Source organism: Crinia signifera, chromosome 7 (assembly GCF_055691185.1).
Source record: "Crinia signifera chromosome 7, ASM5569118v1, whole genome shotgun sequence".
NCBI classification, from domain to species: domain Eukaryota; kingdom Metazoa; phylum Chordata; class Amphibia; order Anura; family Myobatrachidae; genus Crinia; species Crinia signifera.
In genome coordinates, this window is record NC_139223.1 from 170,077,398 (window position 1) to 170,094,884 (window position 17,487).

At 50.1% G+C, this 17,487-nt stretch overlaps 2 protein-coding genes across 5 annotated transcripts in view; one reads left to right on the top strand and one right to left on the bottom strand.

Moving 5' to 3' along the window:
* Window positions 1-374: 374 nt before the first annotated feature.
* Window positions 375-15,326, top strand: LMLN (leishmanolysin like peptidase). The gene is made up of 11 exons (XM_083154330.1): window positions 375-517; window positions 745-839; window positions 917-1,034; window positions 2,216-2,323; window positions 2,412-2,488; window positions 3,831-3,941; window positions 4,017-4,149; window positions 5,597-5,756; window positions 6,637-6,779; window positions 7,888-8,098; window positions 9,346-15,326. Exons 1-11 carry the CDS (start codon window positions 446-448, stop codon window positions 9,444-9,446), a joined length of 1,329 nt encoding a protein of 442 aa, XP_083010456.1. The 5' UTR covers window positions 375-445; the 3' UTR covers window positions 9,447-15,326.
* A 1,339-nt stretch (window positions 15,327-16,665) lies between these two features.
* The window catches only part of ANKAR (ankyrin and armadillo repeat containing), a 43,824-nt gene continuing 43,002 nt past the window's right edge, over window positions 16,666-17,487 (bottom strand). For all 4 annotated transcript variants that reach the window (XM_083154332.1, XM_083154331.1, XM_083154333.1 and 1 more), the window contains one exon: window positions 16,666-16,868. In XM_083154332.1, coding sequence (XP_083010458.1) covers window positions 16,687-16,868 — 182 coding nt within the window. In that variant the 3' untranslated portion in view covers window positions 16,666-16,686. The remainder of the gene's footprint in view (window positions 16,869-17,487) is intronic.

The window sequence follows — 17,487 nt, forward strand, 5'->3', positions numbered from 1 at the left end:
TGCGCGTTCTACTGAGAGGACCAATCACTGGCAGCAACATATTACTCAGGAAATACCTCCATTGCCAGGTGTAACATGTAGTGACAGCTGCCAGCAGGAGACACCCCCCCCTATTATTAAGCGTATTCTGTGCAGAGGTTACCCATCGCCAGGTGTGAATGGTAGAGATCCCCCCCCCCCCCCAGGCACCAGACTGGTAATCTGCACTCCCTGGGGTTCCTCGGTTGGGCTTTGAGCGAGCACAGGTTGGTGCTGACGAGCTCCGAGAGAGTGCCGCTGTTGTAGTCACATCGGATACCTGGCACACATTGGTACAGATATCTGTGACGCAGTGCAGTGGGTCCATGCGTGGAGCACCCTAGTGTACAAACATGATGTCTGTGTTAATACACGCCTTATTTCTTCTATTAGGCCAATAGCCGGATATGCCAACTTGTGTCCCAACATGATTTCCACACAGCCGCAGGAGTTCGCTGGCATGTTATCCACCGTGGAACACGAGATTATTCACGCCTTGGTAAGTGGGTTCTGTGCACAGCGTTGTATGTGTAGCTGGAATGTTTGGTTTTACCAGTGATTATTGTGGAAATCAGCCGTGCATTAACCACGTGTCGGTAATCGCGTGTCAGTTACCATGTGTCGGCATCTCTTTGTTAAAAAGGTGTATATGATACAGTAATATTTGTTACCTGACGTTGTTGGTGGAAAAACTCTGTTGCTGAACCTGATGATTTGCTGTTCTAGGGGTTCTCCGCAGGACTTTTTGCGTTATATTATGACGATAATGGCGAGCCCCTGACACCGCGCTACATGAATGGTCTCCCGGTATTTAATGAGAGGTGAGTATCCACCGTTCTCTCGTTAGGACGTCACAGAATATACACAAAATAACGTGTTGCGATCTCTCCTGTTACAGCCTCGGTGTTTATCAGTGGAGCGATAGAGTTGTACGCACTGTGAGCAGGAGCTGGGATGTCAGGGGCCCCGGAACGGTTCAACATAGCGTGTTCCTGCTGGTCACGCCCAGAGTCACAGTGAGTCTCCATAGTACAAAGGACAGTGTACATTTTATACCATCAGCTGCGGGCCCAATAGCGACTGCTCCTAGCGGATCTTCAAAGTGTAGCAGCCCCCGTCCCTCTTCCAGGCGCACAGGTTGTGTAGCAGCCCCCGTCCCTCTTCCAGGCGCACAGGTTGTGTAGCAGCCCCCGTCCCTCTTCCAGGCGCACAGGTTGTGTAGCAGCCCCCGTCCCTCTTCCAGGCGCACAGGTTGTGTAGCAGCCCCCGTCCCTCTTCCAGGCGCACAGGTTGTGTAGCAGCCCCTGTCCCTCTTCCAGGCGCACAGGTTGTGTAGCAGCCCCCGTCCCTCTTCCACGCGCACAGTTCTCCTTGGTTGTGTAGCAGCCCCCGCTCCTTTCACACGCACAAGTTGTGTAGCAGCCCCTGTACCTCTTCCACGCGCACAGGTCACCTTGGTCGTGTAGCAGCCCCCGTCCCTATTCCATGCCCACAGGTGGCCTTGGTCGTGTAGCAGCCCCCGTCCCTATTCCATGCCCACAGGTGGCCTTGGTCGTGTAGCAGCCCCTGTCGCTATTCCATGCCCACAGGTGGCATTGGTCATGTAGCAGCCCTTGTCCCTCTTTCACGCGCACAGTTCGCCCCGGTCGTGTAGAAGCCCCCCGTCCCTCTTTCATGCGCACAGGTTGGGAAGCAGCCCAGTTCCTCTTTCACACGCACAGGTCACATTTGTCGTGTAGCAGCCCCCGTCCCTATTCCATGCGCACAAGTCACATTGGTCGTGTAGCAGCCCCAGTCCCTCTTCCACGCGCACTGTTCGCCCCGGTCGTGTAGCAGCCCCAGTCCCTCTTCCACACGCACAGTTCGCTCCGGTCGTGTAGCAGCCCTGTTCCCTCTTTCACGCGCACAGTTCGCTCCGGTCGTGTAGCAGCCCCAGTCCCTCTTCCACACGCACAGTTCGCTCCGGTCGTGTAGCAGCCCCGTTCCCTCTTCCACGCGCACAGTTTGCTCCGTTCATGTAGCAGCCCCAGTCCCTCTTCCACGCGCACAGTTCGCTCCGGTCGTGTAGCAGCCCCATTCCCTCTTCCACGCGCACAGTTCGCTCCGGTCGTGTAGCAGCCCCAGTCCCTCTTCCACGCGCACAGTTCGCCCCGGTCGTGTAATACATCCTTGTGTTTATTTTCCATTCTGTGCTCAGGCAGAAGTGCGGAAACATTTCAACTGCCCAATTCTGGAGGGAATGGAGCTTGAGAACCAGGGTGGGATGGGAACAGAGCTGAACCACTGGGAGAAGAGGCTGCTGGAGGTCTGTTATTAATCATCCTCTCGCTGTGATCCCGTTACCCGGCCACGTGCTCTGTCCCTTCCTATACTCAGTGTTCCCATCTCCGCAGAATGAAGCAATGACCGGCTCCCACACACAGAACCGAGTGTTCTCCAGGATCACCTTGGCGCTAATGGAGGATACAGGGTGAGCATGGACTGATAATCTGCTAGAGGAAGGTCCTATTGCAGGGTTCCTGAGAAGTTCTATCCCCTGTACATAAAAGGATCATTCAGAATATTTGTTTTTACAGCTTTGCATTTCATATGGCGCACACCAGGGGGCGCTACCTATCGCCAATAAGTGAATGTGGGGGTCTTCAGCTGTCATTGTAGAGCTGCAGTGCCCTATGGGGAATACAGAAAATAGTAACAGAGGCGCAGAACCTCGTTCTTTATACTGTATCCGATTCTATTTGTGGCACCATAGAGGTACAAGAGTATGCAATATAGAATATTCCGGAATGGTGACCCTTAGGGTTGCGTGTGTTGCCAGAGATTACCCGTATAATAGTTCTCCGTATCCAACCCACCTTGTACTAGGTATATGATATAGGTGGGATGTGGTTAGCACCCGACGGTCAGAATACCGATGCCGGAATCTCGGGCAGAACACTAGGACCGGAATCACTGGAGATGACAATGCCATGGTGGCAACTGCTGACATGCCAATTGCAATTATATTGGGTTAGGCCACGAGGGGGGTGTTAGGGTTGGGCACTGGGGAAGGGTGGTCTTTTTAGGGTTAGGTACTAGGGGAAACTTAGGGTTATGCTGTTGGGGGGGGGGGGGGGGGAGGGTCAGGCATTATGGGGAATTTAGGGTTAGGCTGGGGGGGGAGTTTTAGGGATAGTCACTATGAGGGGCTTAGGGTTAGGCTTCTGGGGGGGAGGGTTAGGCATTAGGGGGGATATAGGGTTAGGCTGCTGGGGGGGGGGGGGTTAGTGATAGTCACTAGGGGAGGCTTAGGGTTAGGCTTCTGGGGGGAGGGTTAGGCACTAGGGGTGACTTTGGGTTATGCTGCTGGGGGGAGGTTTAGGCATTAGGGGGGATATAGGCTTAGGCTGCTGGGGGGAGTTTTAGGGATAGTCACTAGGGGGGGACGGTTAGGCTGCTGGGGGGGGTTTAGGGATAGTCACTAGGGGGGGCTTAGGGTTAGGCTTCTGTGGGGAGGGTTAGGCTGCTTGATGGGGGTTAGGGTAAGGCTATAATGGGGGGTTACGTTTGGGGTACAGGGTACAAATGTTAGGCATTGATGGGGAAAAGGTTGGGGGGGGGGGCAGACACAAGCTAATCACTTACCTCACTGGCAGGATTCTCTGGAAGCCGCTGTCTGTGTTCTTACTGCCGATATCCCGCATATGTTCCACTATAGGATCCCTCCCAGACCGCCATAACCTATACATTAAGTACATTGTTACTGGGATATGTGATGTTCTCCCTTTGTGACAGGTGCGCGATGAGACTGACGTTGAGTTCTGTTATTTCAGCTGGTACCGCGCCAATTACAGCATGGCACAGAGGCTGGACTGGGGCCGGGGCAAGGGCTGCGACTTTGTCATGAAAAGCTGCAAGTTCTGGATTAAGCGGCAGGCCATGATGTAAGGATGTGCCCACGTGTGCCGTGCCATCTCTGTGTGTCTCAGATGGGGTGTAAACAGTCTCCTTGTTTGTAGGAACCAGAGTGTCAGCCCGTTCTGTGACACGCTCAAGAGCAACCCTTTAAAACTGACCTGCAGGCAGGACCAGAGGGCTGTGGCGATCTGTAACTTACAGAAGTTCCCCAGGAGCCTCCCCCCGGAGTATCAGGTACTGCACTGCCCCCCTCCAGAGTATTGGGTACTGCGCTGCTTCCCCCCCCCTGGAGTATCAGGTACTGCGCTGCCCCCCCTCCAGAGTATTGGGTACTGCGCTGCCCCCCCTCCAGAGTATTGGGTACTGCGCTGCCCCCCCCTCCAGAGTATTGGGTACTGCGCTGCCCCCCCCCTCCAGAGTATTGGGTACTGCGCTGCCCCCCCCCCCCTCCAGAGTATTGGGTACTGCGCTGCCCCCCCCTCCAGAGTATTGGGTACTGCGCTGCCCCCCCCTCCAGAGTATTGGGTACTGCGCTGCCCCCCCCCCTCCAGAGTATTGGGTACTGCGCTGCCCCCCCTCCAGAGTATTGGGTACTGCGCTGCCCCCCCTCCAGAGTATTGGGTACTGCGCTGCCTCCCCTCCAGAGTATTGGGTACTGCGCTGCCTTCCCTTTCAGAGTATTGGGTACTGCGCTGCCCCCCTCCAGAGTATTGGGTACTGCGCTGCCGCCCCCCCTCCAGAGTATTGGGTACTGCGCTGCCCCCCCCTCCAGAGTATTGGGTACTGCGCTGCCCCCCCTCCAGAGTATTGGGTACTGCGCTGCCTTCCCTTTCAGAGTATTGGGTACTGCGCTGCCTTCCCTTTCAGAGTATTGGGTACTGCGCTGCCACCCCCCTCCAGAGTATTGGGTACTGCGCTGCCACCCCCCTCCAGAGTATTGGGTACTGCGCTGCCCCCCCTCCAGAGTATTGGGTACTGCGCTGCCCCCCCTCCAGAGTATTGGGTACTGCGCTGCCCCCCTCCAGAGTATTGGGTACTGCGCTGCCTTCCCTTTCAGAGTATTGGGTACTGCGCTGCCCCCCCTCCAGAGTATTGGGTACTGCGCCCCCCCCCCCCTCCGAGTATTGGGTACTGCACCCCCCCCCCCCTTCCCCAGAGTATTGGGTACTGCGCTGCCCCCCCTCCAGAGTATTGGGTACTGCGCTGCCCCCCCTACCCCAGAGTATGTACAGCGATGAGGTTTACGATGTATGGAGCAGTGGAGTAGGAGAGGGCCTCGCATGTGAGGGTGAAGTGGATTCTGTAGGGGAAGGGGAGCCAGTGCAGATTATGGGAGAGGAAGATGAGTTAAGCTGCAGCACTGATCGCAGATTGGAGGAGTGCACGAGGAGAAGGGGGAAGGACGATGACGAGAAGGTTGCAGAAGTCGAGCTGTAAAATGACCGCTGCGTGGATACATTTAGTGGCGTTCTGTGACGGAAGGAAGAGGTCAGGGATTTAATGCTTTCCTATACTTTGCTAAATCATTTTCAGAGGTAGCCATGTAGCTACATTATAACACCCCAACTAAGACCTACAAAGCAACAAACCCTATGTGGAAATAAATGCGCGCGTTTCCTATACGATGCTGCGTCTGGTGCGTATCGCTGTTATATACGTCTGTTCTTTCATTATCTTCCAGTACTTTGATGACATTCCCGGAGTCCGGACGGAGGACCTTCCTTACTACGGCGGTGCGGTGGAGATCGCGGACTTCTGCCCATTCACCCAGGAGTTCAGTTGGTATCTGAGTGGCGAATATCAGAGAAGCTCAGACTGCACCATGTCTCAGAACCAGCCAGGTCCGTCCGGCCGGCGCGTAGCTGTTCTAGCGCCCTGCTCATCCGTTATCTAGCGCCCTGCTCATCCTTTATCTAGCGCCCTGCTCATCCTTTATCTAGCGCCCTGCTCATCCGGTATCTGGCGCCCTGCTCATCCGTTATCTAGCGCCCTGCTCATCCGTTATCTAGCGCCCTGCTCATCCGTTATCTAGCGCCCTGCTCATCCGTTATCTAGCGCCCAGCGAATGAACTCTCCTGGGAGTGCTAATTACTAAGCTCCGTCCCGACCCTGCAGAACCGAGCATTGCTTTTGCTAGCTGAACTTCTCTCTCGGTGCTCTGGGAAATGTGATTACACATCTTTAACCCTTTGTGGGCCAAAAACTCTGAGAGAGGCGCAAAATATTCACTATAAATCCCAGCGTCGCTCACATTTGTTATATAAATTCAAATAAAAAATGTTGTGTATAATAAATTATTTTGGTTTACAACTAGGACTTGCTGTCGGGCATGCTGGGTTGTGTAGTTCTACAGAATCTGGAGGGCCACATGTAGAATATCCCAGAGTCTAAAGCTGTATACACACGGGGCAATATGATCGCTGGCTATATATTGCTCAGTGTCCGATTTCCATCAGTAACCAGAGATGGCACACTGCCGGGAGAAGAGGCAAGGGAAGTCGCTGGTCGGAGGAGCATTCTCCTCCGACCAGCGACCATAAGGGGGCTGTAAACGGGAGAGCGCACCCGATGATCAATCGCTGGCAATATGGTCGCTCAGCTATTGCCAGCGATTTTTGCCTGCGTGGACGCACCTTTACACTGCAGCTATCAATAATTGCAAATGTCACCTTTTCCATAATCCTATCTAATGAAATGTTCTTGTCCCCTTTTCTTTCTCAGCCTCTTCCAAGAACTACGGCGCGGAGAAGTACGGCCCGGACTCTGCCTGCCTGGCGCAGCAGTCGCCGTTTGTGATGGATAAGTGTACGAAGCAGACGACGAAGCGGATGAGTTATCCGGACTGGGGGAGCGGCTGTTACCAGGTACATAGCTGCAGTCGTTACCTGTTCTAGCTTCTTAGGGTGGGATCTCATTAGCCACAAGTTCTGTGATGTGCGCTCCTATTAACAAATAATCCACGCGCAATATCAGATCACAGCCATATTGGGGGTGAGCTGTATGTGGTTCTGTAGTGCGTAATCTACACGTGGCAAAACCATCCGGAACCCCAATGAAGTACTGAATAAGACTAGTGGTTTATAGTCCACGCGGGAGGCAGTGGGTGGCCGCAAGGGGCGTTGATTAGTGCCGGTGGGGATAAGGTCAATTTAATTTTTGCACTTTGCTGTTGATGGGTGGAGCTAATCATCCGCAGATTTAAGGAACAAGCGCCACCTGTCTTCCATAACAAATGTGCTGAGTACTTTGTAGTACATTTTGAAACCTTGTTATTGTGTTTTGTTAGGGTATTTATACAAGTTGGGAAAAAAATGACAAAAAAACTAGTTGCGACCTTCAAAAAAAAACCCCCAAATTTCCTTCTACACTTCTTTATTCCCGATCACACGTTTATGGTATGTGGTTGTTCCATCGACATGGATGGAAGGTTGACACAAGCATGGGGTCAATAATGGCTAGGCTAATATTCAAAAGGTCGACATGGGTTTATCACTTTCTTTTTGTGCCAACAAGTGGTATTGGCCGGCTGGATGTGATTGGGCGCACCAGGGACATTGTGCTTTAATCGCTCTTCAGTAGGGAGTAACTGGACAGGGAACAAGTGATCGGTGCATCGTGTCACCAGGATATACGGCGCATGCTTCAATTGGAATGAATGGACAATAACAAATGACAGAATTGCCCTTTATGTAACTTCCAGAGGGTATGTGCACAACGCAGGCCGTAGGGGTGTATGGACTCTCACATAGGAGGACATGATTTGTGTGAGCTATAATAGGAACAAGCCGCTATGTAAATGGGATGAGCCCCCAGGAATGGACGGGTTTAATCATTATTCACCGGTATCGTTTTACCACCAGTGGCTACATTGTCGCGTTGGATCATATTGCATATATTTCACATCAGCTTGTGTCACACCTCGCGGACTGCAGGGTTCTGGGTAATAATGTTCCCTCCATATCTCCTCCACAGGTCAGCTGCACCCCGGACGGCCTGCAGGTTAGGGTGGAAGAGTACCCCTACCTGTGCACCAGGGCAGGGCAGGTGCTTACAGTCAGCGCCCAGATCAATGGCTGGTACTATGAGGGGAACCTAATATGCCCGTCGTGCTCGGACTTCTGTGACTTCTGCCCACCAGAACGAGAGCCGCCGGTAGACAACCGGACCAGATCTACCCCTTTAGGTAAATTGTTCTGGGTGTTACAAGGGAGGATATTCATCCTATATGTGTGCAGCCAAAAATCTGTATGGTCCAGGGCTGTGGAGAGCAATGGTGGGCCTGGGTGATAGGGAACCGTGACCGAATAATGGGGACGTGAACACGTCTACCCAGAAATATAAATGAATGATGGCTAGGCAGATGCCAGAGAGGGTGATGACAGCGGGGGTGCGGGCAGGATGACTGCTTTCTGTAGAACGATGCCGGCATCCCGACTGCCATCAGGATACCAGCAGCTCGATAGGCAAGTATGGAGGCAGTGGTAGTGGGGGGGGAGGGGGGGGAGGGGGGGGGGTGGGTGGACGGGCAGGGCGGGTGTATGCTGTGGTGATAGGTTTAGGTGGCGGGGTTATGCTGTGGTGCTGGGTTTAGGCAGCAATGGCGCTTTAAGAGGGGCGGGGGCCAGTGTGCAGACTCTGGGTGGGCCCCCTCCTCTCCACTGTAGAGTCTACAGTGCATGCACAAGTCTAATGAAACATGGCGCCTGCCACTTTCTGAAGACTAAATTCAGCCCTGCGCATGCGCCAGGATATCCGAGGAGGGTGTGGTGTTGGCCCCTTTTGGCTCAGGTGCCCGTGTGTACTTTGCACAGTGCACCCATTATAGAAACGCCAACGGTTGGGGGTTAAGTACACGCATCTGACTTCTGTCTAGAATCCTTCCTCTGAGATGGCAGTGTCGGTATACTGTCCTCCGTATGTATCACATGACGGCGATCATCTCTGCGAGGATTTCACTCTGGGATCACGGTCATTTGTATCCCATATGCAGCAATATTACGCCTAGATTCCAAATTCAATTCTTAGTCATCCAATCAAATTGTAGTGTGTGTGTGTGTGTGTGTGTGTGTGTGTGTGTTTTCATGGTCTGCCCCTGTATGTATGGTCCAGTGGGGGTGGATTTTATTATACCTGATGTGGGGTACAGTCAGATATTGGGGTTTGCTGTGTGTGAGCGTTCTGCACCGTTTGCTTTGACTCTGCAGTAGAACCTTGGGTTTAAATTGCCGGCTGGTAGGATACCAATTACCGTCAGTTATTACAATTATTCATATACGGTTATATAGCGCCAGCATAAGAGGCGGAGACAGAAACTGTAATCGCAGGGGGGGGGGGGGGGGGAGGAATGGGGATTAGCTGGCACTACTGCATCCATGTCTCCAGTCTGTAAGACCCCCATCATGTAATTCCATCTCTCCACTTTTATTTCAGATGTCTGTTCTCGGTCCTCTAACCTGGTAGTGACCCTGTGGCTTCTCATGCTGAACTTGCTCCCCCTGCTGGCTGGGTTCTTCCTCTGTGTGTATAAGTGACATAGAAGCTATGTGACGTTGCTGCGGTTCCGCTCGCTCTGGATCAGAGTGCCCCATCGTGTCCTGGTGACACAATCTGCACTTAATGCGCACAGGCCGTGCGTGCCCACGTGCGGTAAGCTCTGGCATTGCTTGTCTGGGTGAAGAGGACATTACAAGTATCCACGGACCGGATGCTGGCCTATTTTACTTGAATTTCTGGCTTCTGGAAGTTAGCAACAAGTTTACACTTTTTTATTTAGAGTTTTATTTATATAGCGCATAGATATTCTACAGACTAGGAATGTCCAGAGGCTTCTAGTAGCTCAGCGTTCCCCGTAAGCATGCTGTGGTTCTCCATTCTCCCTCCTGTAAGCGTGCTGTGGTGCACCTCCGTTCCCCCTCCTGTAAGCGTGCTGTGGTTCACCCCCCCCCCCCTCCTGTAAGCATGCTGCGATTCTCTGTTCCCATCCTGTAAGCATGCTGTGGTTCTACGTTCTCCCTCCTGTAAGTGTGCTGTGGTTCACCACCACCCCCCCTTCTGTAAGCGTGCTGCGATTCTCTGTTCACCCTCCTGTAAGCATGCTGTGGTTCTACGTTCTCCCTCCTGTAAGCGTGCTGTGGTTCACCACCCCCCCCCTTCTGTAAGCGTGCTGCGGTTCTCCGTTCCCCCTCCTGTAAGCGTGCTGTGGTTCACCACCCCCCCTTCTGTAAGCGTGCTGCGGTTCTCTGTTCCCCCTCCTGTAAGCGTGCTGTGGTTCACCCCCCCCCCTTTCTGTAAGCGTGCGGCAGTTCTCTGCCCCCTGTCCTGTAAGCGTGCGGCAGTTCTCTGTTCCCCCTCCTGTAAGCGTGCTGTGGTTCTCTGTTCCCCCTCCTGTAAGCATGCTGTGGTTCTCTGTTCTCCCTCCTGTAAGCATGCTGTGGTTCTCTGTTCTCCTCCTGTAAGCGTGCTGTGGTTCTCCGTTCTCCCTCCTGTAAGTGTGCTGTGGTTCCCGTCCCCCTGTCCTGTAAGCATGCTGCGGTTCTCTGTTCCCCCTGTCCTGTAAGCGTGCTGTGGTTCCCCTCCTGTAAACATGCTGCAGGTCTCTGCCCCCTGTCCTGTAAGCGTGCTGCGGTTCTCCGCCCCCCCCCCCCCCTTTCCTGTAAATTTTCCGTTCCCCAAAGCACAAGCTGAACTAATTAATCAGCTCATCTTAGAGCCAATACTGTTTGTATATTTATGGTACACTGAGTAAAGCAGAAGAGCCGTTCCCAATGAATAATAATTGACTGCACCATGTGTAGTTATACAGAGTAGTCCTGCAAATCGCTTCCCTCTATATTGTGACCTGGAAGCCGTCTGTTGTGTATGTGGTATTCTTTTTTGTGCTGTATAATATGTTGTATGAGGAACCGCGTCTGACGCCCGTAGGGCCTGATTGCGTTTTAGCAAATCGAGCGATTATCGAATATCTGCGCACGCTTGAGCCTGAATAGCGACCGAAAATACAATGTGGCCGGAGGTTGACTGACGGGAAGCTGTTTTTTGGGGGGTGGTAACTGGACATTTTCTGTGACTGTCAAGGAAAAAACAGGTGCATCCAGGCGTTGCGGTGGGTCTGTGATGTCAGCACCGCCCTTGATCAGCCCAAATTTGCACAGACTTGGAAAACCATTCGATGGTTCGGGAATTGCAGGTGGATAGCGATGTGTGATAGTTTTGCAATTCATTGGCAGATTTGCGCTGGGTTTTATTTTTCTGTCCAGGCTGCATCTACTCTCAGACAACGGCAACTTTGCACAATAGTGATTGCGTCTGAAACAGGCTCATAACACGGCTGGGCTGAGTGACTGTAGGCCGGTCCAACGCGGCTGGGGCTGAGTGACTGTAGGCCGGTCTTTATTGTAAACCTACCCTACCTTCATTAAATTATTTGTAGATATTTTTGATGATGTATATGAGGATTATATCAGAGGCTATAGCATAGATCTAGTACAGTATTTTTACAGTATGTAATTATTGTTCTAAGGGAGATCTCTCTCCTATAATGTAGGAGACCTATAAAATGCTAATCGTGAAAGTGTCAAAATGACTGAGGGGCAAATGTATTATTTGTCGATATATGAAAATTGTGCTTAATTTAGCACAATTATCACTAATGTTTAGCGCGAAGATGTCCCGTCCGTCCTTTTCTATTGATGTCTGCATGGCCATACACTTTTATAGCAACGGTATTCCTGCAGCTAACAATAGGCCACTATTGCGGCTTCTTGTTTATTGTTTCCCCTACTGACAGGATCAGCTGTCGTTATATGCACTGACCAGCGCCCGCGTCCATCAGAGTAAAGTGCCCATGAGATCTCGCGTTTATCTGCAAGGTTCTGGCCGTATACCCATCGGGACCGGCCAGGATGTCTAGTACAGCATTGGTCTATACTAGCGTTCTGTTGATTGTCATTGGATCACCACCAAGTAGGTCGACACCACTAGGTCGTCATGACTTTAGGTCGACAGGGTCATTAGGTTGACATGGGGAAGATCGACAGTCAAAAGGTCAACATGGGGTTTTTTCTTTTTGAGCCGACAGGCGGTTTTTCATGCCCTACCATCCACTAGGGCATGGTGGGAGAATAAAATAGTGCCCGACGCACAGCGCTGGTACGTTTTAGCGTTTATGTTGACTGTGTAGACATTCGGGATTTAAAAAAAAAAAAAAAAAAAGACCATGTCGATGTTTTCACTGTTGTTGACCGAATGACCCATGTCGACCAATTACTGTTGACCTAATCTCAGCGTTATTGCTTCCCGCTATGACGGTACGATCAGCGCTGCAATAATACTTCTACCCCTCAGAATGTTTTAGATTTATTTAACCCCTTCACGACATTGCCTTTTAAGGTAATTTTTTTTTTTTTTTTCCTCCTTGCATTCAAATAAGCGTAACTTTTTTAATTTTCCGGCTATATAGACACATGAGGGCTTTTTTTTTGCGGGACAAGTTGTACTTTGTAATGGTACCATTTACTATACCGTATAATATTCTGGGGAATCAGGAAATAATTCAATGTGGGGTAAAAAAAAAAAAACCGCCATTGCACAATTTTGCGCTGGTTACGGTTTTTTTTTAGTTCATAGTTCATTTAAAATGATGGGTTATCTTTATTCTATGGGTCGTTACGATTCTGGTGATACCAAACTTATATAGTTTTCGTTATGTTTTACCACTAAAAAAAAAAATCACAACTTTTACGGTTTTTCTAATTTGCGTTGCGTCGCCATGTTCTGCGGCTTATAACTTTTTTATTTTTCCACCTACGGACCTGGGTGAGGGCTCATTTTTTGCGGGCTGAAGTGTACTTTTTAATTAATACCATTATGGGATATGGGCAACTTTCTGATCTCTTTTAGTTATTTTTTTTTGGGTACGCGATGCGACCAAAAAACGTAGTTTTGGCGTTGGGGATTATTTTCCGTTTACGCCTTTAACCGTGCGGGATAACTAATGTTATATTTTAATAGATCGGACTTTTAGGAACGCGGCGATACCAAATATGTTTATTTTTTTTATTTTTTATTTACTTTTATTTGGGAAATGGGGAAAGGGGGGTGATTTGAACTTTTAATATTTTTTTATTTTTTTTTTTATTTTTAAACTTTTTTTTTTTTTTTTTTTTTACTTTTGCTACAAGGCCCCCTAGTGTACTTGACCACTAGGGGGCGCGATCGCCTGTACTAGGTTCAGCCATAGAGCTCTATGGCTGAACGTAGTGATTTTATGCACTTCCTATTACATCCTGCCTGAGGCAGGATGTAATAGGTATGCATACACGGCCGGCACAGGGGTCTACATTAGACCCCTGGCTACCATGGCAACCGATCGGCACCCTCCGATCTCGCTGCGGGGGGCCCCGATCGGCGCCGGAGGGGGGCGCCCCCCCTCCGATCAGCTATTTAAGCACTGCGGGCGCTTTGCCCGCGGTGCTTAAAGGGTTAAACGGCCACGATCGGCGAACTCGCCGCTCGTGGCCGTGAGAGCAGGGACCTGGCTGTAATATACAGCCATTACCTGCTCTCTTTCAAGCCAGCTCACTCCGTGAGCTGGCTTGATTCCCCCGCAACCGACATATGACGTATATATACGTCATATGTCGTGAAGGGGTTAAAGTTCAACGGTGAAACTTGAAGCAAATATTTTTTTATTTTTTTTTTTATGTTATTCCTAATTCATGTTTCAGGCTATTCCCCCATGGTTCTACATTTGGCAGAATGCTGCAGTCTGTCATATAAATTTACTAAGCTGGGATGTTGCCCATAGCAACCAGATTCCACTCTAACAAAACCTGCTGCCAGACTGTGTGCTGCTGGCTGCGCTCACATTCACACTCCTGTCCCATAGCCCCCCCCCCCCCCCCCCCTCCCTTTTGACCACGCACAGCGTCACGGTGCTGCTGCAGATGTAGTTGCTGCACATTGATGCTGGGAGGATCCTGTTCCGTCACATGCCAGAGATTTGGTAGTGGGCAGAGGCCTGGTGACTGGGTAGGAGCATTGCAGTACTCCTTGGTCAGGGAACCAGTCAGATGCCGCGTGCTGTGTGATGTGGCTAGTTATCCTGTTCGAGGCGGTTATTGGAAGGTGTTCAGGAACAATGGAACAAAATCCACAGCCTGGGAACTAGCAGCTACCGTGGAAATGCAATAAGGCATTTCCACGGTAGCCGCTAGTTCCCAGGCTGTGGATGTAGCTTTGGACCATGTGACCAATGGAACATACCGTGTGACCCGCAGTAGCAAGGTTGGTGGAACACCAATTTGACTATCCACTCCACCATCTATTCCGTATAGTAAAGGGTTGGGTCCCGCAACCATATTTTTGCTAGTTTTAAATCTCTAATGCTGTGATGTCCCGGGACCCCTGGCTGTCCCTGGCAAAGCTTGTACTACTCGCTGGATGGGATAACTGACCCCCTCTGTCAGGGAAATCTCTCTTCCCCGGGATGTGCAGCGTTTTGTTGGTCGGGTGAGAGAAATAAGGCCGACACCTGACTGCAGCACTGTGTTATATCTGGAAATCATGTTGGGCCCATTTCCTTCCTGTCCTGGGCTCATTTCAGTTGATCGGTTACATGTGTGTCATTATATGATGTATTTAGAGTCGGATGTCAGAAGTTTAATGATGTGTGTAACGGACTGGCCATAATCCCGCTGGGAGTGGTGATAATCCACTGTCCGCACAGCTCTGACTGCCCGGAACGCTGCAACATGCCTGGGAAGTCCGTGGCCTACAGTATTATCTACAGCCACGCATGGGGCCATTTCTTATGTAACGGTTCCATAGGTCGCTGTTACTCAAACTCTGCCCTCAAGGCACACTATGATGGGTACACACCAGAACCATTTGTCCTCAATTCCCCCAATTTCGATACAATCTTGACCGATTGCATGCAAATCAAGCATGATTTAGATCTGATCCAATTTGCATCCCCATTGGTTGTTTGGCAGATCCTACCTGCTGCAGTGGATTTGAAAATGATCCCATCAACTGTGTACAGATCATGATCGGATCCTATGCAGATCCTGCGACCATCCTCTGATCGTCTTACGATCATGGTCCTTCTGGTGTGTACCCTACATAACCATTCTGGTTTTATTGATTATTCATGAACACAAAGGGATAAATCCAAATGACTGAGGTACTAATTAAGCCACCTGTACAAAGGTATGGTGAGCCTGAAAACCTGTACTGTTGGTGGGCCTGGAGGACTGGGGTTGAGTGGCACTGTTCTAGGTGACTGAGGGAATAAAGAACAATTCTTATTCATAGAATGTTTTATCAATGGGATTAATCCACTGTGACCTGAAGATATTCCTCTATTCTATCATTGGTACCAATGTGTCAATAAAGGCTCATGACTGATGAAATGAATCTGTCTTTAGTCTGTATTATACTTCCTGATCCTGCATGCCGTCAGCCACTAGGGTGTGGTGGGAGAATAAAATAGTGAGGCACCGTGCCCGAAGCATGGCAAACGCAGCGGTGCTACATTTCAGTGTTGACATTAGGGTAAAAAAAAAAGTGAAAAACCCCATGTCGACCTGCATGTTAACCTAGTGGTGTCGACCTAATGCTTGTCTATCCAATGATCCATACCCCGCACATGAATGGTCTCAGGATGCTTTACTGTTGGGGTTACACAGAGCTGATGGTAGTTCTCACCTTTCCTTCTCCGGATAAGTGTTTTATTTCCAGATGCACTGAACAATCTGAAAGGGGATACATCAAAGTGACCTTACCCCAGTCCCCAGCAGTCCAACCTCTGCATTATTTGCAGAATATAAGTCTGTCCCTGATGGTTTTCTTGGAGAAAAGGGGATTGCGTGCTGCCCTTCCTCCAAAAGTCTTCACCTCAATGTGCGTGCAGATGCACTCGCACCTGCCTGCTGCCACCATCCTGAGAAAACTCTGCAATGGTGGTCCCCGATCCTGCAGCTGAATCAACTTTAGGAGACCGTCCTAGCTCTTGCTGGGTGTTCTTGGGTGCCATGAAGCCGCCTTCACAACTATTGAACTTCCTCTTAAGTTCTTAATGATCCCATAAATGGTTGCTTAAGGTTCAATCTTACTAGCAGCAATATCCTTGCCTGTGAAGCCCTTTTTGTGCAAAGTAACACGTGTTTGCTTGCAGGTAACCATTATTAACAGAGGAAGAACAATGATTTCAAGCACCACCTCATTCTAAAGCAGTGATGGCTAACCTTGACACTCCAGCTGTTGTTGACCTACACATCCCAGCATGCCCTGCATCCGTTTTGGCATGGCCAAATAGCAAAACTGTAGCAGGGCATGCTGGGATATGTAGTTTGACAACAGCTGGATCGTCAAGGTTAGCCATCACTGTTCTAAAGCATCCAGTTCTAACTCAATCAGCATGGCAGAGTGATCCCCAGCCTTGTCCTCACCGACACTCTCACCTGTGTTAATGAGATATGTGGCAGGGCTGAAATGCAGTGAAAAATGTTGATTTTTGGATTAATATAATTGTCATGGCAAAAAGGGACTTTGCAATTTATCTGATCACTCTTCGTGACATTCTGCAGAGGCAGCAGACTGTGAAAATTAATACTTGTTTCATTCTCAAAAGTTTGGCCATGACAGTAGTGACAAGAGAAGGGTTTATCGGTAAGTACCAAAATCCTGTTATACAGTAAATGCACAGACCAGTCCGTTACTGGCACTAACCAATGAACTAACAAGTATGAATGGTATTCACAGCTTTGACCTTTATTGCATTACTTTCTGCTGAAAAGGCTTCACGTGTCCCAGATTGGTGGTCTTGGGTCTTGTGGCTGCTGCATTGGCTGTCCTGGATCTCTGTGACAGGACGGCGGCTGCGGATTTGGATCTGTAATGATTTCTCCCGTAGCGACTCTCTGTATCTCTGCTGTGCGGATCTGCTTGTGTCCCTGAATAAGAACCGTACAATAAAGACATCTGGACTATGCAACTTCCCCATGTAATGTGCCCAATATGGCTGCCACTCCTTCTACCTTTCTTGGGTGGCTAAGCTATCTTGTGGAACCATTCGGTTCTCCCTCATTGATGGCAAAACCATTCTACATCGACCATAAACCATCGATGATTATTATTCATCCATGGTTCATGGCCATCCCTAGATGTGTGCATAAGAAGCCAGGCAGTTCAAAGTAGGGCTGGCCATCATCGATGGTTGCTATTGATGGCGATAACTGTTACCATCAATGGCCTGTTACACTAAGTGATGGATCTTTGGTTTTCCGGCCATTTTCATTGACTGACTGGACCAATCAGAACCAGGGGGTGGGGCTTCAAGAGTGTAAGAGGCAAAGCTATGCTCAGTGTCCTGGTACCTTTGGCAAAATAAAGTAAAATAAATATTTGGTTCTGCTGTGCCATCGGTGGGGGGCTAGAAGGTTTCCCTCAATCGATGGCAAAATTATTCTACATAGTCCATAAACCATCAATAAAATTAATGGTCGAAGGCCATGCCTATCACCTGGGGCTATGGGAAGCAAGCCTGCAGGGGGCAGATGTAATGTGCAAAGA

Excerpts from the sequence above, each read along its gene's own strand:
- LMLN (XM_083154330.1), top strand. The coding sequence starts at position 446 with ATGATTTCCACACAGCCGCAGGAGTTCGCTGGCATGTTATCCACCGTG. Across the intron at positions 1,035-2,215 it reads TGGTCACGCCCAGAGTCACA|GCAGAAGTGCGGAAACATTT; the intron begins GTGAGTCTCCAT and ends TTCTGTGCTCAG. Across the intron at positions 8,099-9,345 it reads GACCAGATCTACCCCTTTAG|ATGTCTGTTCTCGGTCCTCT; the intron begins GTAAATTGTTCT and ends CTTTTATTTCAG.